At 42.3% G+C, this 26,848-nt stretch overlaps 1 protein-coding gene across 4 annotated transcripts in view; it reads left to right on the top strand.

The window, feature by feature from the left end:
• The window catches only part of GRHL2 (grainyhead like transcription factor 2), a 165,881-nt gene that overhangs the window by 58,298 nt on the left and 80,735 nt on the right, over nt 1-26,848 (top strand). For all 4 annotated transcript variants that reach the window (XM_061123656.1, XM_061123655.1, XM_061123654.1 and 1 more), the window contains exons 4-7: nt 1,851-2,244; nt 12,937-12,992; nt 15,823-15,979; nt 20,553-20,664. In XM_061123656.1, coding sequence (XP_060979639.1) covers nt 1,851-2,244; nt 12,937-12,992; nt 15,823-15,979; nt 20,553-20,664 — 719 coding nt within the window. The remainder of the gene's footprint in view (nt 1-1,850; nt 2,245-12,936; nt 12,993-15,822; nt 15,980-20,552; nt 20,665-26,848) is intronic.

Below are 26,848 nucleotides of genomic sequence, written 5' to 3'. Positions count from 1 at the left end.
TGTGACTGACTCAGAGAGGTTCAGGTATTTTTCTGTTGGCTTTGCTCATGAGGAGCCATTTTCTCCTCAAGCTTCACTTTGAAGTTTTATCTGAAAAATCAAAGCTAAAAATACCAAGCCCTGTTTGAGAGTTAGGCAAGTTCAGAGGCCAGTTGACTTCCTTTACAGAGAGGAGCCAGGAGAGCTCAATTCTTGGAAGAACCAATTTTGTTCAAATATTTCTCCTGATGAAAGATGCCTATAAACCCCAGAAAGCACCTGCTGGTTTAAAAAAGGCAAAACACCGGGGACAGAGCTGCATACAAAATGTGCATTTTCTTTCCGTCATTCAGGGTAATCTATAAATAAGTAAGAGATGGCCACAAATCTTACTGATAAGATTTGTTAGAAAAATCATTTTGCTATAACAGTGCTCGTTTAGTAAGAAGTTCCTCTTTCCTTCTGCTCTCACTCAAAATCCTGCAGTGTAGATGCAAACAGTTCATCCTATCCTGGTAAGAATTAATTTTCTAAATCCTTTCCTTTTTCTTTGTACCAGTCAGGAGGTGTGAGATCTGACAGCTTTTGTCTTACATAAGCGCAGTTATACCACTTCCTGAAGTCCTGATAGTAATTCAGTGTTAAGGATATCAATGAGCTCATGGTTTTTCTCAGTTTAGTGAAAATATTTTAATGACAGGCTCTCATTATCTTATTTTTATCTGCAAAGGGTTTAGCCTGCAGAACAGTGAAAACTATTCTTCCCAATCTTCTCCTTCAGCCTATTGTTCTGCCCCTATTTTTTTAATTACTGTGAATTTTTAAAATTTATTTTTAATTGAAAGATAATTGCTTTACCAGTATTTATCAGTACCACAAAACCAGTATTGTATTGGTTTCTACCAAATTCCTGTGTTTTTAAAAAAGACTATTTAAATTTTTTTCTTTTGAAAGCTTTCAAACATATTCATAAATAAAGATGGTGGTATAATGAACCCCCAAGGACCCATTCCATCCTCCAGATTCAGTACTTGATAATTTTTTCTTACACCTATTTATTCTTCACCATTTCTTTCTTTCCCTTCTTTTCTTTCTTTCTTTCTTTTTTTAAAAGATATTATTGCAGTAGTATTTAAAGTAAGTTCTTGGCTTACTTTATGTCATTTCATCTGTAACATGACATATTTAGAGTACCATATCCATTTGATATGGATCTCTATAAATAAACAAGGACTTTTTATTACATAACCTCAAAATCATTATCACATCTAAGTGAATGAATAATACTTCCTTAACATCAGCTAACTTTCAGTTCATATTTGATCGCCTTAAAAATCCCATTGCCTCATAAATACCTCTTTGGCTTTTTAGATCAGGATCTAAACAAGATCTGCTCGTCCTATTTGGTTGTCATGCCTTTTAAATCTCTTAACCTAGAACAAGTCTCCCACCTTTCTTTCTTTTTTCATGCCTCTGACTTATTGAGGAAACCAGGTCAGTAAGATGTGTGATATTCTGGTTTGTATGATTGTTTCTTTTCAGTGTTATTTAAATTATTCTTCCAGCTCCCGTATATCCTAAGAACTGGAAGCTAGATATAAAGCTTGGTTTGATTTAGAGTCAACAGTTGTTTTTTGTTGAGCATTTTCTAGGTGGGGCTGATTGCATGCTACCAGAAGGCACATGGGGGTGGTTGTCCTACTTCTAGTGATGGAAAGATCCATTGCATTCCATCGTAAAGTTCACCATCAATTTTTTTCCCCCTAATGCATTAGCATCCACTGATTCTTGCTTGCATCAGTTTTAGGAGTTGCAGAATGATGATTTTTCTAATTCTATCCTGTTGCTGGGGGGCGGGTTTCAATACACAGAAACTGTCTTGGCACAACTGAAGCCCAGAGTAATTTGAGTGGAGGAGAAAATCGAGTGCAGGTCCTGAAGACTGTTCCAGTGAATCTTTCCCTAAATCAAGACCACCTGGAGAATTCCAAGCGGGAGCAGTACAGCACGAACGTCCCCGAGAGCCCAGCCATCATCCCCGTGTCAGGAATCACAGTGGTGAAGGCTGAAGATTTCACACCGGTTTTCATGACCCCAACGGTGCACTATCCCCGGGGAGAAGGGGAGGAGCAACGCGTGGTTATCTTTGAACAGAGTCAGTACCCCGTGCCATCCATGGCCGGCCACGGCACCTACCTCAAGGACGACCAGCGCAGCACCCCGGACAGCACTTACAGCGAGAGTTTCAAAGACGGAAACTCGGAGGTGAGTCCCTGGCTGTTACCTCAGGAGCCCAAGCCGAAACCCAGAACCCACACCTAACTTTTCTACTCTATTTGCTTTAAAAAAATTTTTATTTATTTATTTATTTATTTCTGACTGCACTGGGTCTTCATTGCTGCATGCTGGCTTTCTCTAGTTGCGGTGAGTGGGGGCTCCTCTCTAGATGTGGTGCATTGGCTTCTCACTGCGGTGGCTTCTCTTCTTGCAGAGCACGGGCTTTAGGGGACCCCGGCTTCAGTAGTTGCAGCAAATGGGTTCTACAGCACAGGCTTAATAGTTGTGGCCCACGGGCTTAGCTGCTGCATGGTGCGTGGGATCTTCCTGGACCGAGGATAGAACTCCTGTCTCCAGCATTGGCAGGTGGATTCTTTACCACTGAGTCCCCCAGAGAAGCCCTTTATTTGCTTTTTATGTGGAATGAGTGAATTCAACTGTGAGTTCAGGTTTTTCTTTCTTTTTTTTTTTAAAAACATGTTTGCTTCTTTCTTTATAAACAGATTTTATTAAAACATTGGTTTGGTTGTGTGGAGGAGTATTCCCATTTTCCTGACTCTGAGATGACAGATTCCTCTATTGGAGGAATTAGTCTTAAAATGTAGTGTTAGTCTTAAAATCAAATATTTGTGAAGAACAAAGAGCTGTCTATGTGGAGGTTTCCTACTTTATAAAGTTTTCACCTTGACTTCTTCTAGTTTGTAACCTTCCGAATGGCAGCCAAAGGTGTTGCCTGCTCATCATTTTTTAAAAACAAAGCAACTCTTCTTTTAAAACTTACTTATTCTTAATTGAAGGATAATTGCTTTACAATATTGTGTTGGTTCCTGCCACACAGCAGCATGAATCTGCCATCGGTATGCATGTGTTCCTTCCCTCTTGAATCTCCCTCCCACCCAACTAGGTCATCACAGAACACCAGGTTTGAGCTGGTTCCCATTGGTTATTTTACATATGGTAGTGTATATGTTTCCATGCTGCTCTCCATTCACCCCACCTTCTCCTTCCCCCACTGTGTCCACAAGTCTTCTCTGTGTCTGCATCTCCATTCCTGCCCTGCAAAGAGGTTCATCAGTACCATCTTTCTAGATTCCATATATATGTGTTAATATACATTATTTTTTTCTCTTTCTGACTTACTTCAATCTGTATAATAGGCTCTAGGTTTATCTACCACATTAAAACTGACTCAAATGTGTTCTTTTTATGGCTGTGTAACATTCCATCGTACATATGTACCACAGCTTCTTTATCCATTCATCTGTTGATGGCCATCCACAGGTTGCTTCCGTGTCTTAGCTGTTGGAAATAGTGCTGCAGTGAAACACTGGGGTACATGTGTCTTTCTCAATTATGGTTTTCTCAGTGTATATGCCCAGTAGTGGGATTGTTGGGTCTTATGGTAGTTTTAATTCTAGTTTTTTAAGGAATCTCCGTATGCTTCAACCATATGCTCCTCTATAGTAGTTGTATCATTTGATATTCCCACCAACAGTGAAAGAGGGTTCCATTTTCTCCACACCCTCTCCAGCATTTATTGTTTATAGATTAAAACAATATAACTCTTTAAAGACCTCGTCTGATGAAAACTCAAGGAAGAATTGGTATTATCAGTAATAAAGTATGTGTATGTGTAATATGTATGTGTACTTTGCACCTTACAGATAGATTCTATGTATTCTTTTCATGTGCCCAAAGAATTTGCAGAAGCAGTTATCTTTGCTTGCTCCTTTGTTTTAAATTCACATGTTTTAAGGGCACAGTTTGAAAATTTTGTTAATTGTATCCAATTGTGTAACCAACATCAGAATCAACAGACAGCTTCCTCATCCTAAAAGTCTGAACTTGAAGCCCTCCCCTTCCGCCTTGGTCATGGCAAACACTCACCTGCCTTTGGTCACTATAGCTTAGCTTTATCTAAAATTTCATATAAATGGAATGATAGCGTATGCAATCTTGATTGTTGTTTTCTTTCATTTAGTATGGTACTTTTGAGTTTCATCCATGTTATTGGTTGTATTAATAGTTTATTTCTTAAATTGCTGAGTAGTATTCCATGGTAAGCATATATCACAATTTATTCACCAGTTGGTGGATATTTGTTGCTTCTAGTTTTTGGCTATTATAAATAATGCTGCTATGGACATTCAGGTTTTAATGTGGATGTATGTTTTCATTTCTCTTGGGTACATACCTATGGCTGGACTTGGTGGGTCATCTGGTAAATGTATATATAGCTTTATATGGGTCATGTGGTAAATGTATGTGAAACACTGTTGTACAGTGTTTCAAAGTAGCTGTAATATTTTCATTCTTACCAGCATTGCATGAGGATGCTCCCTTTCCACATTCTTGCCCAAGTTTGATACTACCAATCTTTTTAGCTTTACTTTAGTGTATATGTGATATTGTCTCGTTATGGTTTAAACCTGCATTTCTCTGATGTCTAGTGATGTTGAATATTATTCTGTGTGTTTATTTGACCACTCCTATAACTCCTTTTGTGAAATGTCTGTCTCAAATAATTTGCCCAATTTTTAAACTGGGCTATTGGGCTTTATTTAGCTATATTTAACTGTATTTAACAGCAACAATATTTAATCTTGATAAAGTCCAATTGATCAACATTTTTCTCTTAGAGTTTATGCTTTTGATGTACTGTTTAAGAAATCTTGGCCTAACCTAATGTCAGAAATATTTTCTGTTTTTTTTTTTTCTAAACATTTAATAGTTTTTACCTCTTGCTTGTGGGTTTATGATTTATGAGATAATTTTCATATAGGATACTAGAGAAGTGTTGTCCCATTTTTTTCTATGTTGACATCCAGGGTTCCAGAACCACTTGTTGAAAAGGCAGTATTCTCTTCATTTAATTGCCTTGAGATCTTTGTAGAACATCAATTGCTAATATAATTGTGAATCACCACTCCAATTTTTGACTTGGCATATGTCATGCTTTTTTTCTTTTTTTGGTTTGTGTCAGCTTCTTCCACATTTCAGAGCAGTGACTCTGTGTTTGAGTCAGTGGTCACTGACATCTCATTTTGCAGTCCACCTGGGCCAGTTAAAGACAATGGCAGAGGGAGAAAACTTGTGGTTTTTTCTTTCTTAAAGAGGAGTGTGGTAGCAGCATACCAAATACTTGCAGCCTGCTGCCCATTTAGTTGCCAGTAGGACAAACTTCAGCCACGTGAGGCTGAAATGGTAACCTTGAATAATAATAATATCTTAAAATAGTAAGCATTTGATGAGTACTTACTCTGTGCTGGGCATCATTCTATGTAATGTGGATTCATTTAATCCTCCCAAAACTCCCATAAGGTAGATACTATGATTGTCATCTCTGTTTTCCAAATGAGATGCATAAGGGCAGCTGTGAACATACCACAGTAAGTGGCAGAGATGGGACTTGCCACCAGCTGTTGGTCTCCAGGGTCAATATCCTTGACCATTACCTCTGTATTCAGAGACAGCGTGGGGCCTTCTGGTTCTCAGGAACATAGTGCTTACCCAGATGTGTCTGTTTTTTAATGTGACTGTTCTTCATGTCATTAGCTGTTTCTCATCTTTCATGTGACAATAAGAGGGACAAAAGGGACCAGCTCCCTGCAGCGCTGGTAGGGGCTCACAGTAGACAAGTCGCACTGGCAGCCCTTCCTTTCCTGACTCGTCATTCCTGAATGCCTGCTGTTTTCTCTGAACTTGAGGAAAGAGCAGAGCGAGACAGGATAAATTCACTGTGCTCATCAGGGTTCCATATTGTGGGGGTTCTGGTAGCTTTACGTCAAGCGTTCAATGTCCTTGCAGTGACAGTGTTATCTTCAGGTTTGCTTCCTTAGCTTCCTGTGTGACTTAAAATCATCCACAAGCTGCTGCTGCTTCCCCCCGCTCCACTCTCCTTTTTTTTCCTGTTATTCCTGAAGCGAGCGGGGGCTACTTCCTGGTTGTCCTGCACGGGCTTCTCATTGAAAAGCATCTTCTCTTGCTGCGGAACACAGGCTATAGGCGCACAGGCTTCAGTAGTTGCAGCACGCAGGCTTGGAAGTTGTGGTGCGTGGGCTTAGTTGCTCCGAGGTTTGTGGGATCTTCCCAGACCAGGGATTGAACCTGTGTCCCCTGCATTGGCAGGTGGATTCTTAACCACTGGACCACCAGGGAAGTCCCCCTGCTCCTTCTTCTTTTCTTTTTTTTCAAACTGAGCGAGGGATCTTGTAGGGTTTTGGTACTGTGGAATATTTGATTTGCCCTCAAGCAGTCAGGCGTGCTTCTGTAGGGAAAAGCAAATCACTCCACATAGGAATGTGAGGTGCATACTTTTTCACTAAAGGGTTGCTACTAATGTTTTTCTCACACAGTGCAGAAATATTCCATTAGTCACAGAAGAGTCTGTGGATGTGGTCCAATGTCAACGGAACTGTCACCCTATTTGGGGGATGTGTTATCAGTTGTGCTTGTGTTGTAGATAAAGAGGCTTATGAAAGGAAGCTATTGTATTCAGGGTTTTATTTTGAAGTGAATGAGAAAGCAATTTACCAGAAACTAAATGTGAAAATTATTTCCATTGAATTTAGTTTAGATGCTCTCCTAGTCTTGGAAATCAGTGTTTACATTGCACAAGGTATTTCAATGTGATGTAAATTAATTTAAATGATCTATCCAGGTCTTCAGCCATGGCATGGTCAACAGGTTATAAGATTAGGTGATTTCAGAGTGATTTCACCTAGTAAATTTCACTAAGGAAAATTTGTCTGAAAAACCTAGTACTTCCTTTAAGCAAACTATTAAAATCCCTACTAGTTGTTGAATTAGCAAGTTTCATTTGCTATTACAGATGACTTCTCCTCTCTGTATATATATGTGTATGTGTGTGAGTGTGTGTGTGTGGGTGAGTGTGTGTGTGTGTGTGTGTGTGTGTATGTACTGATACCAAGGAAGGGAGTAGTTTGGCTCAATTCAAGCCAGTAGCATTAAAAAGTTCTTTAATGAATTTATTTAGCTAATTTGATTTATATTTTATTCTGTATCCTCTTTGTAGTAACATTTGGTAAATATTTGTTTATACTGGGTGTTAAGCATTTTGCTAAATGTGGGAGTAGAGAAAAGGGGGTGTGTCTTGGTTTCTGTGCTCTAACTAATTTGTGAAGAGACATAACAATAGTTGCTGTTTATTGAGTACTGCTGTGTGCTAGGCACTGTGGCTTGCACATTTTATTTAATATTTACTATACCACAATTCTGCAAGGAAGGTATTATTTTTTCCCACTTTACAGATGAGAAAAACTGATCCAGAGAGCTTATGAATGTGCCAAAATGTCACACAGCTAATAAGCAAAGAGTCGAGTTGATAAATATAAATCAGGGTAGTATTAACACCTATCAGGTTTCTAAAGTGAAAGTGAAAGTTGCTTAATCGTGTCTGACTCATTGCAACCCCATGGACTGTGTAGTCCATGGAATTCTCCAGGACCGAATACTGGAGTCGGTAGGCTTTCCCTTCTCCAGGGGATCTTCCCAACCCAGGGGTTGAACCCAGGTCTCCTGCATTGCAGGCGATTCTCTACTAGCTGAGCCACAAGGGAAGCCCCATCAGGTTTCTAGGAAACATGTAAAACTTGAGAGAGGGAAGAAAGAGTTTTTATAGAAAAATCATGTGTATTGTCATTATAAAAATCAAATTAGAAGAAAGAATTGGCTTATTCTATTCTACAGTTTTGTATAAGTCAGTTAACAGACGTCTAACTAGCTGTAGGAATGAAGAAACTCCAGATCTCAGTGATATGATACAGTAAAAGTTTATTTCTTGCTAATAATCTTGATGCAAGTCTATAGACCCATCTTCTGATCAGGAATCCATCTTGTGACATTACCGTCTCTGTATGTGACTTCAGAGTCACCCTAGCTGGGGAAGAGAGACCATGGAGCTGGCACACGACTTGTAAATACTTTGATCTGAAAGTGGGGCTATTCCCCCTGTTTCATTGGCTAGAACTAGTCACATGGTCTCAACTAATTGGAAGAGGCTGAGAAGTCGATTTTCCCATTTAGTCCTCTAATTTGCTCAGGAATGAGAACTATTGGGTTGGCCAAAAAGTTTATTCAAGTTTTCCCATAATATCTGAAAATATAAAATATGAAAAAATATATTTCACATAATATATTAAACATTTCATGTAATAGAAATAATAATTTATAATTATATCAATGTATATAATTGATATATATAATATATATTCAGATTTTCCCATAACATCTGAAAATATATAAATATGGAAATATATATATTATATTATATTATATTATATACATGTATATAAATATCTTATGGAAAAACCTAATGAACTTTTTGGCTAACCCAATATTTATAGGGAAGATGAGATATTTCTACCATGTGTTTCATTATTTAGCCCCTGGTATGTTAATTGTCAAATTAATGTAGTTTGCAGAGAATCCTGGAATGAAATCAAGGAATTATTATTTGTCATACCCAACAGACTTATGATGATTATGTCCATTGATGTCCTATTCATTTGTAGACTGATATGGAAAGTTATCCTGGGTCTAAACACTGTCCAATGTGATTAATTTTTAAATGATAGTTCATTTCCTCCCGTAACGTAAAGAATAAAACCTTGAAAATGTTGATTCAGTTACTAAAATGGATCATGACTTTGCTTTTGATTAGTACAACCAATTTTATTACTTTTTTATTTCAAATACTCGAAATAGTGCATGTAGTACCACTAAAACTTCTATCATTTATTATTTTGTTCTTGAACCAAGAAAAATTTTGGAAAATCCTTAGAAAACAAATTTTAGACTTTGGGAAGACTTAGGTTTCCCTGTATGTGCTGTGCTGTGCTGAGTCACTTCAGTTGTGTCCATTTCTTTGCAACCCTACGGACTGTAACCCGCCTGGCTCCTCAGTCCCTGGGATTCTCTAGGCAAGAACACTGGAACTGGTGGCCATGCCCTCCTCTGGGGGATCTTCCCAACCCAGGGCTTGAATCTGTGTCTCTTACATCTCCCCTATTAGCAGGCAGGTTGTTTACCACTAGTGCCACCTGGGAAACCCTTTGTTTTCTCTATTTGTGGTCAAAGTTGATGAGAATTGGATGTCCCATTATTCAGGCTCCTAGGAGCCCTCTATCCAACTCTTGCACAGAATGGATCTGGAAATCCCCTTTCTGTTAAAGCTGTTACTTGGCAGCACCATTTGATTCTTTGATACTCTTGCCTCTTGAAGAAGTTCTTGGCTTTATGTCCATAGCTCAGTTACCATTTATGCCCTGAATACTTTGCACATTTTTTTCTCTAGCCCAGTTCTCTCTACACCCTATACCTTTGTGCCCAACTGCCTGTTTGACTTTGAAAAGTAAAAGTGAAAGCCGCTCAGTCGTGTCCAGCTCTTTGCGACCCTATGGACGATAGCCTACCAGGCTCTGTCCATGGAATTCTTCAGGCCAGAATACTGGAGTGGGTAGCTGTTTCCTTCTCCAGGGGATCTTCCCAGCCTAGGGATCAAACCCAGGTTTCCCACATTGCAAGTGGATTCTTTACCATCTGAGCCACCAGGGAACCCCCTGTTTGACTTTCCACCTATACAAAACCTGGTTTACAAATTGTTCTCCACCCTAGTGGAGTGACACCACCATCTTTCTGGTTTCTGAAGAAACTAGGAATTTTTTTTCTGCATACTCTGCTCTCTTATCATCCTCGTTTAAGTCATTATCAGTTCTATCAACTTCTTTTTCTTTTTTTTAAATATTTATTTTAATACACTTATTTGGCTGTGCCAGGTCTTAGTTGCACGTGGACCCTTTTTAGTTGCATCTAGCAGGGTCTTCCAGGTGCGTCATCTGAACTCTTAGTTGCAGCATGTGGGATCTAGTTCCCTGACCAGGGGATTAAACTCACACCCCCTGCATTGGGAGTGCATAGTCTTAGCCACTGGACCACCAGGGAAAGACCCCGACTTCCCTTTCTTAAATCTCTCTGAAATCTTTCCCTTGTCTCCATTCTGACTCAAGCTATCATTATCTCTGGTCTGTAAAACAGTCCACTTTTGTACACTGTACCTAGGATGGTCTTTTCAAAATTATAATCTGATCATGACACCTTCTTATTGAAATCCCGTTGTTTCTAGGATCAGTATCTAAATCGGTAACTGGTTTTCAGGTCCTTGTATATTCCATTTCTCCTCTGCCTTTCCCACCTCATCTTGCACATCTTTCCCCCTGGCGCCCTCTGCTCTGAGCTTCATTCAGTTCTGTGAACCTAATATGCTCCTCTTGCCTCAAGACCCCTGTGAATGTTGCTCCATGTTTCAGATCTGTGCTGTGCGGTAGGTACTGTAGTCACTAGCCACGTGTGGCTATTAAAACTGGATAAAATTTAAAATTTAATTCCTCAGTCCCATTATCTCCATTCTAAGTGCTCAACAGACACATGTGGCTAGTGGCTACTGTATTAGACAGTGAAGATATAGGACATTTCCATCTTTGCATAAAGTTCTATTGGACAGTGTTATTCTAGAATATTCTTTATGAACTTCCACACCCTTCCTCCTGTGTGAGGTTCTTAGGGAAGACCTCCTTGTCCTCCCCTTTCAGTTTCTAGTAAAATCAGTTTTCTTTGTATCTAAGTCCACCAGCCAAAGACTACCACGAACATATTTGTAGTCAAAGTTGTGTTTATTTAGTCTGTTTCTGCAGGGGATCCTTAGGGACAGCTCATAAGAGAGAGTTGGGAGGATCTCTTGATAGTGTTTGGGCTTGTGTTGGATGAGTCTAAGAAGGGGTCATGAAGTGACAACCAGCTCTGGATTGTGTATATCGAGATGTTCGGGGCGGTCTAGAAACTGGGTGTCTCGGTTGTCATAGCTCAGAAGAGGTGATGAACAAAGCGAGGCTGAGGATATCTTTGCTAGGAAAGCGTCAGTTCCTTGTGTAGCTGTGTTGCTGTCTTCTGGGCTCCTGTTGGTCTTCTCTGTTGTGCCACTGGACACAGGGCATCCTGTGAGAACCGTCAAGGCTGGTTGTCGGTGGGACTGAGTTTTACTTTCTCAGTTGTGATGTGCTATCCTAGACCTCTGCGGCTGTTCCTCAGAGTGCTTGCTCGTGGTTTATAAACTTTTAAATGAATGATTATTTGGCTACTATTTTTCATCTACTAGACCAGAAGCTTCATGAGAGCAGGGCCTGCATCTTCTTGTTCACTGTGGTATCCATAGCACCTAGCATGGTGTCTGATACAAAGTAGATGCTCAGCAAATATTTGTTGAAGGAGTAGATGAATGAATACATTAATAAGACTTAAAAATTGGTGACTGATTAAAGACATGGAATTATTTAGCTATATCTGATGTACATATAAACTGTGATGTAAGGATACACTGCGGTCTAGAGATGGTGGTTGGAAAATAAACCACCATCCTAGTGATAGTGGTTAGAGATGGTCGCTGGAAAATAGCTGGGAGTAACCCTTTCCTGGGGATGACAGAGGATGAGATGGGTGGATGGCATCACTGAGTCAATGGACATGAGTAGGAGCAAACTCCCGGGGATAGTGAAGATTAGAGAAGCCTGGCAGGCTGTAGATCATGGGGTTGGAAAGTGTTGGACACAACTTAGCAACTGAACAACAACAACAACAAACCCTTTCCTGAGAAGGAAATCTTTGAATTACTTTTCAAAGAATGGACATTTATGGCAGAGAAAGGAGAAGCAAGACTGTTGTTTCTTAGAGAGACTAGAAAAAAACGCCACAGTGGAAGGTCCAGGTGTATGTGATCCACCAAGTGCTTTTTCATCAGTGTTCTGTTATATTCACTTTAAGATCAAGAGTTAGCGCTTTTGTGCATCTACTTGAAAAGCTTCTAAAATGTAGTAAAATGCATCCTACTTGCACTAAATATAGAACAACTGGATGTCTGTGAACCCAAACCTCCTCATGTGTAATATGACTTAGAGTTTCCTCTCCAAACTCACTCAACAATGTTGCGATAATGAAGATCCTAGAGAAGGGCACTGAATATGATCAAGTGGTCACTATAGAACAGAATTTAATACACGTAGATAGAACTCGCCACATTCCAGGAACTGTTCTTAGTAGTTCACGGCTAATAATGCAGTTAATTCTTCTCATCTCTTTAACTATGCATTTTACAGCTGAAGAAAATACAGCACTTGCCCCAGTCTACACAGGCAGCAGGTAAAAGAACTAGAACTCAACTCTAAACAGTCTTGCTCCCGAAACTATGCTCCTGACACTCTCAATGGGGCTTATGATATGCTGTGTGGCCTCCCTGTATTCAGTGTTCCATTAACTCAGTATTCGAGACTCTTGGAATAGTGCCGGAGATAAGAAAATAGAAGAGATGTTTAAACGTTTGAGGAAACAGTTTCTAGTACCTGGAAACACCTTAGGAGCACCTGTGAACATGTGAATAAAAGCACAAATACATTTTATATTGAATATAATTCTTAATGTGCAAGTACTATGCCAGTTCTGCACACAAATGGTAACTATTTTCACTGTAGTTGAAAACACAATACCAAAAAAGTGTGTAATTTTCCTTTCTAAAACGAGGATAAGACAATGGATACCTTTGCCACTTTGGTGGGAGGGAGCATAATGACTCACCTGTTTGTTTTAATTTTGATGACTTTTTATATTTTGCAGAAATTTCGGAGTGCTTCGGTCGGGGCTGAGGAGTACATGTACGATCAGACATCAAGGTAGGTTTACAGGAGATGCCTCTAGACACTGATGGACTGATAACTGTTTAAATGTATCTTCAAGTTATACTTCTGCACCTTTACAATAAAATCTTCTTCTCTGCACAGTGACTTCTAAATTATTATTTCCAGTCTGGATCAGTTTCTGAGGCCCATACTCTTTCTTTGTCCTTTTGTTGGCTAGATATCCCTTCTTAGGTGTTCCTCTGAATCTCAGACACTTTGGCCTCCAACACAACATGTACATAACGGAACTCTCTTTCTTTCTCCCCTTTTTCCCTTCCTTCTTGACATCTTTCACATTTTCTTCCACTTTTATTCCTTCTTTTTAAAAATTAATCAATTAATTAATCATATTTTTTTGGCTGTGCTAGGTCTTCCTTGCCGCGTGCAGTCTTTCTCTAGTTGTGGTGAGCAGGGACTGCTCTCTAGTTGCGGTACCTGGACTTCTCATTGTGGTGTCTTCTCTTGTTGTGGAACACAGGTTCTAGGTGCATGGGCTTCAGTAGTTGCAGGGCACAGGCTTACTTGCCCTACGGCATGTGGGATCTTCTTGGACCAGGGATAGAGCCCAGGTCTTCTGCACCGGCAGGCAGATTCTTAACCACTGGACCACCAGGGAAGTCCCGCTTTCATTTCTTGTTATGTGTAATGATGTAGCCATCCTCCAGAGGTGCCTGAAGACAGGAGAGAAGGACATGAATGAACGAATCTCTCCCATTTGCAAATCTTACCAGTGATTTCACCATTTCAGATAGAATAAAACACAAATTCCTTATGAGGGTGGTTAGAGCCCTCCATGCATTGTAAACCTCCTCTCCCACTGTGTTTCTTGCCCCTTTACTTTTACGTGTATGACCCTCTTTTCTTCTGTCTGTTTTCTCTTAAAGTCCTTCTGCTTCTTCAGGGTCTTGTTCCAACCTCAGGCTCCCCAGTCATCCTGTCCAGATTATTCCAGACAGAATTTGGCTGTGCAGTGGTGACGAAGGGTAGGGAAAATGCAGAGAAGAAAGTTTCGAATCAACTTCTGAAATTTGGAAATGCATGGATAATTTACATGCTATCCGTCCAGATAACCATGCAACCAGCTATTGGGCCATTAAAAAGAGCATTGACCTACCATTTTCATGCCCTGTTTTCGCTTTCTGCTGCTGTTATTGTCCCCTGGAGTGAGCGAGTTTCTCAGCCTCTTCTCAGCTATGAAATGAGGAAGGTGGTTCTTATCTTGTGCTGTGGATCAGCCTGGGGGACGTGGATCCCCTGAAATTATATTACAAATCACTTGTGTTCATATGTGCTTTTATCTGGGGAGAAAGTTCACAGCTTTCTTCATGTTTTTCAAGCAGTCTGTGCCCTAGACAAGTTGCAAGCTCTGATCTAGGTAATTCCTAATATCCTGTCCAGGTCTCAAATTTTCTGATTCAGTGGTTATCTCGAAATTGCTTTTTCTAGGCAAAATGACAGTGGAATCGATTCTATCTTGAATGATTTATTTCCCACCTTATTCTAAGATGCATATTCTGGAATTTGCTTTGTTTATCAGCTTTAACCTAAGATTTTTTATCATATAAGAGAAATATTATTTTGGCCTTCAGATTTCTTTCTCATTATATAAGCTAAAAGATATGAAACACTGCAGAAATATTCAACATAGAAAGCAAGAGTTCCCCGTAATCTTATAGGTAGATCATTTTAGGAAGCAAACTTTGAATCTTTTTGTACCCAGTCTTTCACAGACTGTGAAATTTAAAGGGCTAAAAACATAGATAGACACAGTGAAGAGTTTCTGATGATTCAGAAAACAGACAAAGCATTTGCAATTGGATCATTATCTGTGCCATCCTGCAGGGTAGCAGAAATAAATATTCTGAATGAGCATCTTAAATAAAAAAGATGGTGGTTCATACTCATTGCTCATTTTAAACAATGGCTATGTTTTTCAAAGTTGGGAAAAATTAGTGTTTTCATTTTACAAATTAAATTATATTTGTCAAATATTAGAGAAATTATTAAGATCAGGGATCTGCAAACTTTTTTTGTAATAGGCTAGATATTAAGTATTTTAGTTTTAGCAAATTACACAGTCTCTGTCATAACTACTCAGCCCAGCTGTGGCAGTGCAAAAGCGACCTTGAGAAGATAAAAATAGATGAGTGTAGCTGTGGGCCAGTAAAACTTTATTTACAAAAACAGCCAGCCAACTGGCTCTGGCCCAGGGACCATTGTTTGCAAGCTCCTGCTTTAGAGTAGTAACGTGTCATGAGTTCTTCTGCAGGCTTAGAAAACAAGACCCCCAAATCAAAAAATAATCCCTCTTATGAAACTAGATTCCCTAGAGATTTCAATAATGAGTGTTGAGTTCTAGATTTTTATGTTCTGAGGTGTTTTAAAGTGGGATGTAGCTATGTGCAACACCTCAGTTAGACAAAAGAAGGTTAAGTATATGGATCAATTGAACAAAAGCACTCATGCCTTTGGCTTATTGCTAGCATGACAGAAGCAAGTCCTGTCTAAGTTCAGGCATTGCAAAGTGCCAGCTAAAACCTAACAGAGGCTCCCCTGGCCCTGCCTGGCTCAGTGGGATGGGCATGTCGTGGACTTTCTCCCTTTCTTAACTATCTGGTTTATGGGCCACTAACAGAAATGTTATGTGCACTGTACTAACAGTCACCTTTGGTATAGTCTCATCTCTTTTGCCATATGCTGTGTTTTGTCTGTGAAATGGAGTAAATGTTGGTTAATGTTCATACAAAATGTTATTGATGTGAAATTGATCCCAAAGGCAGAAATGTCTGAGTGAATCTGACCACTGTTTGCTTTCTGTTCACAGTGGCACGTTTCAGTACACCCTGGAAGCCACCAAATCTCTCCGTCAGAAGCAAGGGGAGGGCCCAATGACCTACCTCAACAAGGGACAGTTCTATGCCATCACGCTCAGCGAGACGGGGGACAACAAGTGCTTCCGACACCCCATCAGCAAAGTCAGGGTAGGAGTCTCATTTCTCAAATAAAGCATGGAGGGAGCAGGTGAAAGCCTGGTTACTTACCAGCCTTGTGGAAGGGCATGGAAAAAAATTCCAAAGTAAATAATTCTAGAACAAATGTCAGAATTGGGGCACAGGAACTTATTGGCTTGCAGTTTATCATTTTAATCAGTAACCAATAAACCCCAGGGAACAGACATGGTGGGAACATGCTTTCTGACTGTATCCAAGGAATTTCCCCAGCTTCATTCATTGCCTATGTGGTATCTAGTTATTATCATCATTGTTTTCAATCAAATGATATTCATTTTTTCCAGTAAGTAGCTATAAGTCAGAGCATATCTGTGGGCGGGAAAGAGCTGGGCTTTCTTCTGTAAAGGAGGGTGCAATTCATACATGTCCCTGGGCCCTTTGCAGCTCTGCTTAAAAGCCTTCTGCAGCCCAGCACTTACTAAGGAATCAAGGGGGTCAGTTCAGTCACTCAATCGTGTCTGACTCTTTGCGACTCCATTGACTGCAGCACACCAGGCTTTCCTGTTCATCACCAACTCCTGAAACCTGCTCAAACTCATGTCCATCGAGTCAGTGATGCCATCCAGTCATCTCATCCTCTGTTGTCCCCTTCTCCTCCTGCCTTCAATCTTTCCCAGCATCAGGGTTTTTTCAAATGAGGCAGTTCTCATCAGGTGGCCAAAGTATTGGAGTTTCAGCTTCAGCATCAGTCCTTCCAATGAATATTCAGGACTGATTTCCTTTAGGATGGACTGGTTGGATCTCCTTGCAGTCCAAGGGACTCTCAAGAGTCTTCTCCAACACCACATCGCTCAGCTTTCTTTATAGTCCAACTCTCACATCCTATGTGACTACTGGAAAAACCATAGCTTTGACTAGAGGGACCTTTGTTGGCAAAGTGATGTCTCTGCTTTTTAATATGCTGTCTAGGTTGGTCATAACTTTCCTTCCAAGGAGCAAGCGTCTTTTCATTTCATGGCTACAGTCACCATCTGCAGTGATTTTGGAGCCCCCCAAAATAAAGTCTGTCACTGTTTCCAGTGTTTCCCCATCTATTTGCCATGAAGTGATGGAACTGGATGCCATGATCTTAGTTTTCTGAATGTTGAGTTTTAAGCCAACTTTTTCACTATCCTCTTTCATCAAGTCCACCATAGTTTGGTCTTGGGTCAAACAATAGGGAGGGAACACAGCCCCGCCCATCAACAGAAAATTGGATTAAAGATTTAGTGAGCATGGCCCTGCCCATCAGAACAAAACCCAGTTTCCGGTAGAGTCAGTCTCTCCCATCAGGAAACTACCATAAACCTCTTATCCTTATCCCTCAGAGGACAGACAGAACGAAAACCACAATCACAGAAAAGTAATCAATCTGATCACATGGACCACAGCCTTGTCTAACTCAATGAAACTATGAGCCATGCCGTGTAGGGCCACCCAAGATGGATGGGTCATGGTGGAGAGTTCTGATAAAACGTGGTCTACTGGGGAAGGGAATGGCAAACCACTTCAGTATTCTTGCCTTGAGAACCCCATGAACAGCATGAAGAGTCAAGGGGTGGGCATGATATGATCCCTACCTGGAGTGACTTGAAAGAATTTTCACATCCATGAGGGTTAGTTCTATTTGTGGGAAATGAAACTGTCTTGGAAGTTCACCAGCTTCTGGCATTCTCAACTCTGCCAAGAAGGGCGGGAACTGGTAGTACTTCTCTACTGAAAAGGAAAATTATATATACAAGAGCTCTGAAAAGAGGTTGAAGGAGTTTCCTGCCCTGTTGTAAAATGATTTATGCTGCTGTGTGCATGCCTCCTTATTTTATCATAACTGCCTCCTCCTAAGCTGTTTCTTCAGCACATTGAGAAAGGAACGCTGTGCTCTGCCGGGCCCAGTTCACCCCATCTCAAATTCCCACACAAAGGGTACCACATGAGGTCGCAGAGAAAAGCGTATCTGGGCACCTGCTGGCTGACTTGCCTGTTACTAGCTTTAGGTAAAATCATTACAGTGGCGTGCTCTTGAATCAACCAGGTTTTATGGCATTGTTTCCATGAGAAAGACAAGGAAGAACTGCTCCTCCTTTGTCCAACAGGCCTTCTTCTCTTCAAGGCTGTCCCTGTTCCAGATTGGAGCTTCAGGGAGCAGGGCGGTTGAGGGTGAAGGGAAAGATGGGGAGGGAGGCTCTGGGACTAATGTCCTACCTGAGGCTGAGCTCCAGGGTAGGTGCAAAGGTGCTCTGTGTGCTGAGTGCCCTCCAGGGGGCTTAGGACGTCCCCAGCCTGTGGTCAGGCGTGCGGTGGAGGGATGCTGTCTTCATCCCCATCGTCCCCCTGCTCCCAACAACCACAAGAGAAGAGCTAGTATTTATTGAGTGTGTGTATGTTAAACACCGTACATCGAGTAACTCTCTGAAAGTAGCAACAACCCTGTCCCATAGGCATTACCTTTATAATGTTCCAGATGAGGAAACTTGACCTTTCAGAAGTCAGCGACCAGCCAAGGTCACACAGCTCAAATGTAAGGGAGCCAGGTTATATCCCAGACAGCCAGACTTCTAACCTACTCCTAAACACCCGAGTGTACAGTGCTGAGTAGCATGGAGGCCTGAAAGGCATAGGATTCACCTCCAGAAGTTGACCCTAGTGCACCCTATGCCATCATATATGAATGCCTGGTGAGAAGACACCGGATACCTCTTCTTTAAAAAAAAATCTTGCCAATTACAAGGTAGTGTATAACTCATATACACCTTGGTAATAACACCGTTATCATCACCCTGAAAAGATGATGTTAGTAATCTAAAGCCATGGCAGCAGTTTGGAGTATAGCGACTTTTCCAAGAATTTTCTTTCATTGAAATCATGAAAATAATGTAGTTTATTTTATCTCCTTTTGTTCCATTTTGCCTGAAACAAAGAGCCTTCCTTCTCTTAAGGTCTTCAATCTAATAGCCTTGGAGAGCAGGATGGCCCTTCTCGGAGTGGGTCTTTCATACTCCTCGGCTCTGGTGAGCGAGACACCTGGAGGAACAAGGGATGCACTTAGAATCTCTGAGCACTGATTTCTGTGAACAATCCCAAGTCAGAGCATGTAGCCTTGGTAATAGCAGTTTCAAACTGCCTTTTTCTTTATTACTGAAAAAATACATTTCCATACCAAGAATATGCCATTACTTATGCTGATGTAGTCATTCACTAGGAAAAATGTTATTTTTATTTTGGAACAGACAGAAATGAACAGCAGGAGGCTGTGCAGTGAATGTTGACATAGAAATAGAAAGACCTGAGGAAGGGGAAGGGGGAAGGATGGAGGGAGGCTGAGCCCCCAGTTCCAGCAGCACAGCTGGAGGGTCCCTCTCTCATCAGCTCTCCTGCATGCCTTTGTGAGTCAAGCTGCTTGTGGATTTGAATAATACGGATGCGTTATCTCTAAACCAGCTTTTCTAACAAACTTCTGCTTTTTTTGTGCAACAAATGTTTACATACCACTGGGAATAAGCCAGATCTTGACTTGAAACTACGCTACTGTCATGCATTTGGTATTTCTTGTTTGTCAGGGACTAGGGACACATGGTGAGTGACACAATATCCCTGCCCTTATTAACATAAGACACTGCCATGGACTGAGTGACTGTAAGAAATTAGGCAGATATGTGTCAAATGCTACAGAGGGCAAGGCATTAAGGAATGAGAGTCGATGAACTATTCTCTTGAAACAGCAGGAAAATGTCTAAGAGGTATTTTGGATATGGAATGAGATGGGGAGTATATTCCTGGATACTGTATTCCTCATGCTGTAATTAAAGGGTTGTAAGTTGGGGTTTTTTTTTTTTTTTTTTTTGGTTTGTTTGGTGATTTTGGGTACCTTCTCCATCTCATAAATGACAATGAATTAACATATATTTAGTTTAGCAAGACAGTTTGTAACTTAGAAGTGGAAGTCGTTTGGGATTCTTATTTCTACAGATATAATTAGTTTCATGGGCTCATTTAAAAATATATCCACATATTTAAGGAAATCATATGGTTGACTTTGTATCTTTTGGATTGTGATATATCTGTATTTTATATCACTGTTCATCAGTGTGAGCTCATCTTTTAGTATTTCTCTCAGTGCCATCACTGATCCAGTCAGAGGTGCTGAATTAGGCCAGAAACACATATTTGCTCTTTTACAAAAGCACCAAATTCTATGCTTAAGGATATGACATTTCAAAAATGGCCTTGTATCCACCGTAAGAAAAAAATATTTTTTGGTATTCCCACTCACCTCACAAAATAATCCATTTGCTGGTAAATTGGTTAATCCAATTGTGTGTTATTCATGGTAAAGATGAGGTAGCATTCTTTTTTACTCTGTGCTATTCTCATTTCCCATTCGTTTTCTAAAAAGTAGGCCTATTTTGAAACAAAACAAACCCTACAACTGAGCTTATCTAAAGCAAGAAAAGCAAATTTACAGAAATTAAGGCAACACACCTCTGGTAGGATTTCCAGAACTGGAGACTGTGAAGCAGGAGGGACTGAATGGAAAGTAAGCTGTGTGGTTCTCCCTACCCTGCAGAGCGTGGTGATGGTGGTCTTCAGTGAAGACAAAAACCGGGATGAGCAGCTGAAATACTGGAAGTACTGGCACTCCCGGCAGCACACTGCAAAGCAGAGGGTCCTCGACATTGGTAAGTTGACCTTGACCTTGGCCTTCTTGCATGGTCTTTGGTAAACCTCCATGTTGCCTTGATGCAAAGAAGAGCCCAGAAATCACAGCTGAGACCTACATCACTCCCGTGATGTGCCCGGTACTAGTCTGTGCAACTTTCCAATATTTCACTACATTTAGTACAAATTAGGTTGAGAAGTCAAGATCGGGCTAAGCTGAGGGCAAAACACTTTGTGTCCCACAGAAGTCAACGGTGTCTCATATAGTAACAGATTTAGATTTGCCATGGCCATGCCAGTTTCTGAAACATCCTTCCATGCCCTCTTGTGTTTGACCTAATAACTGGCAGGCAGGCCAGAGGAACTCTTATTCCCTCCTGTAACATGAGTAACCTGGGCTCATTTGGTTCTAAGGTACTCGCGAAGGTCACGGACTAGATAGAGCATTCTAGTTCTCTAATTTTCCATCTTGTGTTCCTTCCATCCAAACCCACGTCTAGGGCAGAGTACTAGGTGATCAGACTAACGCAGAGTTCGAGAGAGCGTTCTTGGCAATAGAGAAGAAATGATCAGCCCAGTGCATTTCCTGGAGTCTGTATATTCCTAAACATTATGCTTGTTCTTTAGAGATTCGGAGCCCCCTGGGTGGGACTCAGAGTCCAGTCAAGAGAACAGAGCCCATACCAAGTGGTTCCATGGAGAGGTTGGGAGGGCGGAAGGCCCCCTGAGGCCATGAGAGAGGAGCCACCGCAGGAAGTGGCTGCTATTTGCTGGACTGCCGAAGGATCAAAGAGAGAGGGGGGGTGGGAGTTGTGAGAGCCGCCAGGCAGGGACAGGATCGGGCGGAGCCAAAGCTGGGACCGCGGAGGGAGCAGCTGTCTTAGAGCAGCGAGGACCGCAGAGAATCTGCCAGAGACACCCCTCAGTGTAGAGCCGGGAGGAGACGGGATGTCCTGCCCCTCAGCCTGCCCTGGCGCTTTCCATTGGCCCCATTGGCCTGAAGAGGAGGGCACACCTCCCTGGCACATGCGCTTTGCAGGAATCAACGTCTAGACACAGAGCAGGGATTGATATTAAAGTGTCTAGAAATAAGACCACAGTAATTATATGTTTCTAAGTAATTTTAACAGTTCATCTACATCCTGCTTCCATCAGAAATTATTTCTCATTTATAGGCTTTATTTTCACGTTTCCCAGACCTAGAGGCACAGTCCCATTGAGGACAGGCCAAGTCCAGTGAGGAAGGTTTCCGCTGTGTTGGACACCAGGGTCAACAATGAACCACTAGAAGGATGTTTACTTTGATTTCTTTCACAACAAAGGATTTTTTCAGACCTTTTATCTCACACTTGCTGGGACCCTTTCACCAACGGTAGAGGAACCAAGATAGGATTGGAGACTCACTGTAGAGCATATGGAAACTAATTTGCTGGTTTTTCTTGCAAAATGGCTATGCCACTCCTTATCTCTACCACAGATACACACGCACACACACACACACACACACACATCTCCTTTCAACTATTCAAACGAATTTATTTAATAAACAAGGAAACCAAGGCTTACTGACCCGCCATTCCTTTCCTCTGATAATTAGTGCAAGAATTAGTGCAAATGCTGGGATAAAAGCAATCTTCCTCACCCAGGTCACACCCTGAACCCCCAAGATCGACCAACTGGGAAGAAGGGTTTGGGAATACTTGCTGTAACCTGCTTTGGAGGCAGTCTGCCCAGAGCAGAGGAACAATTTTATTTTATTTGAAAAGTTAGCCTTATAATTATTGCCCAAGAAAGGAGCAATTAAGTGGAAATGTGGCCTAGGTCCAAATAAGGCAAATAATAAACACGTTTTACTGGCATACCTGTGGGTTCAACTTTGATGTTGTTACAGGGTTTACTTTTCTTAGCCCAGAATGATCTCTCAGGTCTCATAGGATTTCAGATCTTATCTCTCTTTTTTATCACCTCCTGGCTGCTTTTTCTTCCTCACGTAACCTTTTGCACACGTGTGTGTGCACACAGACACATACACATTTATCATTGAGATTTGTGACTTTGACTCAGTAGTTTCATGGCTTCCTGGGCTATTTGCTGGCTCTGAGATTAAGGCATTGAATCAGCCTCTTAGGTTCAAATGAAAAATCAGTTTTCTGACCACAGTCTCAACCCCTCACCTCAGCCTGACTGGATGAGGAAAGATGGAAGAATTTCCTCTACTTCATTCTTGTACCAGATTTTAAAAAATCAAACAACTTGTTCCTCTGTCAGTGGGCGGTTAACACCATTTCCAATAGAAAGGGTGGGGGGTGGGGCCGCTGTGGCGACTCCATCCATGTGCTGTGAGCCCTTCCCAGTGGGAACTGCAGGGCGGGGTTGAGAATGTCTGTGAGGCTGCACCTGGGCTCAGCCAGGGGGTTACCAGTGCCTGCTGAGGGGAAGGGAAACCCAAGAGTGCGTTTGTGCTATACCTTTGTCACTTCGGGTGGAGAACCTTCTAGTGGCCTGCAAGAGAAGAGAACAAGTCCAGAAGTGTTTACTGTATTATTTTTCTTTAGCTTTATGAACTGGAGATCACAGTCGGGGCTCCCAGGCTGCAGTTCCCAAGCCTCTCCCAGCCACTGTGGTCAGCAAGTCCAACTGAAGCCTGTAGGTAGTGACTTTGAAGCTGGCATTAGAGACTGAGATGAGGCCCTTTTTGCTAAAATGAGCATTCGTAACCTGGGTCCTTGAGGTCTGTGGGTGGGCTTTGGGGAACCTCCAGTCCTCGAATTATGTGCAATACCACTCTGTGTGTGGATGTGCAGGTCCTTTCACCTTCTTGCCAGGGTTGCCTGGGACAGCCAGCCCTCCCTCCATCACTCCGTCTCCCTGCTTCCCTTCCAAGCAGCGCCCAGTGGAGCTCTCACCTCTGTGTCTTTCCTTCTTCAACATCCCCTCAGAACAAATGTGCTCAACTGACTCTTGCAACGCCATGGACTGTAGCCCACCAGGCTCCTCTGTCCATGGGATTTCCCAGGCAAGCATACTGGAGTGGGTTGCCATTTCCTTCTCCAGGGAACTCAGCACTCACGCTCGAGGATCATCCTGTCACCTCTGGGCCCTGATATAATCATGCTTGGAGAACATTCTCCATCTTTCCTTACATAAATCTGTCTCCTTTGGACTAACTGTTGGTTGTTCTTTGTGGCCCCGCCTCATCTCCCACGTACTCCTGATCCTCTGAGTAGCCCATGTGTGCTGGCTGCCTGATGGGAGAGGACCCTCGGTGTCCCTGTTGGAGTCCCCATCTGTGGAAAGACCATCCACGGAAAGTGGAGGGTTAGGGAAGAGAGCTGCTCCTCAGATCATGAGGCACCTCAGCTGCCAGCTTCCTGTGTGCTGAGCGGAGTTCCTGGTGAGGCCCTTCCTGCCTCACATCAGTCGCATCCCTCTCTGGGTGGATACTCACATGTTGCCTGACTTGTTCCCTCGCTTCTTGGAGGCCTTTGCTTGTCGTCACCGTATCGGAGAGACATCCCCTCTCACCTCACCCAAACATCACGCCCTTGTCGCTCTCAAGCTCCCTTAACTCTGCTCTGCTGCAGAGCCCTGTCACCATCAAACATGTCATGAATACATGTTTCTATTTCTTCTTGCATCCCCCCTCATGCCACACTAAGCCCTATAAGAGCAGGCACTTGTCTGTTTTCTTTTCTGCTCCAGGCCCAATGCCTCTCACAGAGCCTGAGTCACCGTGAGCATTTGATAAATATTTCCTGAAGGAATGAATGAACGTATGAACGAATGAATGAACGCACGTAAGGATGAAACTCTTATTGCAGTGATAGGAAGCTGGCTTTCAAAGGAGCGAACTGTGTCTTAGTAACAGCTCCCATGGGTCTGTTGCCTTTTGTGTACCAGGCTCTTTCTATACATCAGACATAAGCATTTTGTCCTTCATCCTGAAAACAACTTATTTTATCACTGAAAAGCTGAGAGGGTGAGGTGCGAAGAATTTGACCCAGGATCGAACCCCTGGTAAGTGGTGAAGATTGAAATTCAGGATTGCTAGAGTGTGCAACTCTTGTTTTTTAAATTATTGTGTGTCTTCACTCCACTGTCTCTCATCTTTGTATCTTGACCTCTAGGTAGTTCTTGGAGAAGGCAATGGCACCCCACTCTAGTACTTTTGCCTGCAAAATCCCATGGATGGAGGAGCCTGGTAGGCTGCAGTCCATGGGGTCGCTAAGAGTCGGACACGACTGAGTGACTTCACTTTCACTTTTTACTTTCATGCATTGGAGAAGGAAATGGCAACCCACTCCAGTGATCTTGCCTGGAGAATCCCAGGGACGGCAGAGCCTGGTGGGCTGCCGTCTATGGGGTCACACAGAGTCGAACACGACTGAAGCGACTTAGCAGCAGCAGCAGCCGGTAGTCTTGACCCCCCACCAGCCCCTAATCACATGCAGAGAAACTGCAAGCTTTCATGAATTGACCTTGCATTGAGGTCCTGCCTCTCCCCTCTGCACCTTCCTTTCCAGACGCTGAGAACATTTTGCACTCTGGTAGGACTTGGCTGCTGTTAGTTCTGACATTTCTAAAAGCCAGTTTAGATGTGTGGCTCTTGTACATTAGGCCATAAACTATGTTGGTGGGGAAGGAAACATTAGCAATTAGCTCTTGCTGGATATAAGTAAAACAAACAAACCCTAGCCCAAGTGCACTCTGCTGCTCTGCAAAGCACATAAGTAGAGTTCTCCAAGTTTCACAAGTTCTTTCTTGTGAGCTCGTCGGATAACAACAGTTACTCCAGGTCATCAATATGTTCACATTCTGCAACCCAAAGAGTGTTCCTGCACTGATTGTACCAACTGTATGGAATCACCACTTCGATGGTATCTGTCCTTTGCTCGTCTCTGAGTGTGAAAGCCCCTTTCTCAAAGGACAGGGAGTCAGTGTTGATCCTGTCTTTGTTACCACCAGCTTGCACAAAGGCAGAATAATTCCACATTCACTCAGCAAACCGACCCTTTGGTAGGAACTGGTGATTCAGAGATAAATAAATAAGGCAGAGCCCCATCCTCAAACTGCTCCAGACTGGAGGCAAGAAGATGACTGGCTGAGGTTATCACATGGTGAGAGGCAGATGGGAGGAACACTTGCAGGAGATGTTTCTAAGTCCCCTCTGAAAAGATAACAAGAACATGTGAGTTCAAAAAGGTGAGGGAAGGTGCTGTGAGCCAAGGAAGCAGCCCATGCAGAGGTATGGGAATCAAGACAGTAAAACCAAAGTGAGATTGGCACGTGATTTTATAAAATCTGATAAAACTGTTGGCAAAGATGGGAGAGGTGGAAACTCTCGTGCATGCTGTTGGGAGTATCATTGATTCAACTTACACAGTGGGTGGGGAGACGAGTAAACTGGGAGTAAACTGGGCTGAGAAAATGAGCGGGAAGGCTGTGGGAGTTGTGGAGAGGCTTGCTTTTTCAAGGGGAATTTTAGAGTGACCTGGTGGCTCAGACAGTGAAGAATCTGCCTGCAATGCAGGAGACCTGGGTTCAATGCCTGGGTCGGGAAGATCTGGTGGAGAAGGGAATGGCTACCCACTCCAGTATCCTTGCCTGGAGACGGAGGAGCCTGGTGGGCTGCAGTCCATGGGGTCATTGAGTTGGACATGACTGAGTGACTAACACTTTCTTAGAGTGGCAGGGGTAGGAGGTATAGATGGGATTTGCTGGTCTCAAGCTGTAAGAGGAGCCCCATGTAAAGCTGTTTCCATGAGGTACAGCCCAAAGCTCTGGGTCTCCTGTGGAGGCTGAGTGAGCCCAGCAGGGTGGTTTGGGGTCCAAAGCCCAGAAAGTTCCTGGTATGAGAAGGCTGTTGACTCCGACCACACGTATCCTGGTGGTCAACTCAGAGCTGCAGGTGGAATGCTGGGGAAATGCTCTCTCAGACCATTGGGTGGGTCTTTGCAGAGGAGCGTCACCACACCAGATACTGAGGGGGACTGAGCTCAGAGTTTCTTGTCTTCTGCCGCTTTGACACTAGCTTGGCTCCACAGAACCTTGCTTTGCAGTTTCGTTGGGGAGATTTTCTTAATGTGTGTGCTTATAATTTTTTTATATCGAGGTGTAACATGCATATGTTTTTCTCTTGTTGAACAGAGTGGGCTTTAGAGATGCAGGAATATGTAAGTGAGGGCCATAAAAGATGTCACTTAT

The sequence above is a fragment of the Dama dama genome, chromosome 21 (genome assembly GCF_033118175.1).
Source record: "Dama dama isolate Ldn47 chromosome 21, ASM3311817v1, whole genome shotgun sequence".
Taxonomy (NCBI): domain Eukaryota; kingdom Metazoa; phylum Chordata; class Mammalia; order Artiodactyla; family Cervidae; genus Dama; species Dama dama.
The sequence above is the reverse complement of the archived record's forward strand: the minus strand, read 5'-3'. Positions and strand labels throughout refer to the sequence as shown.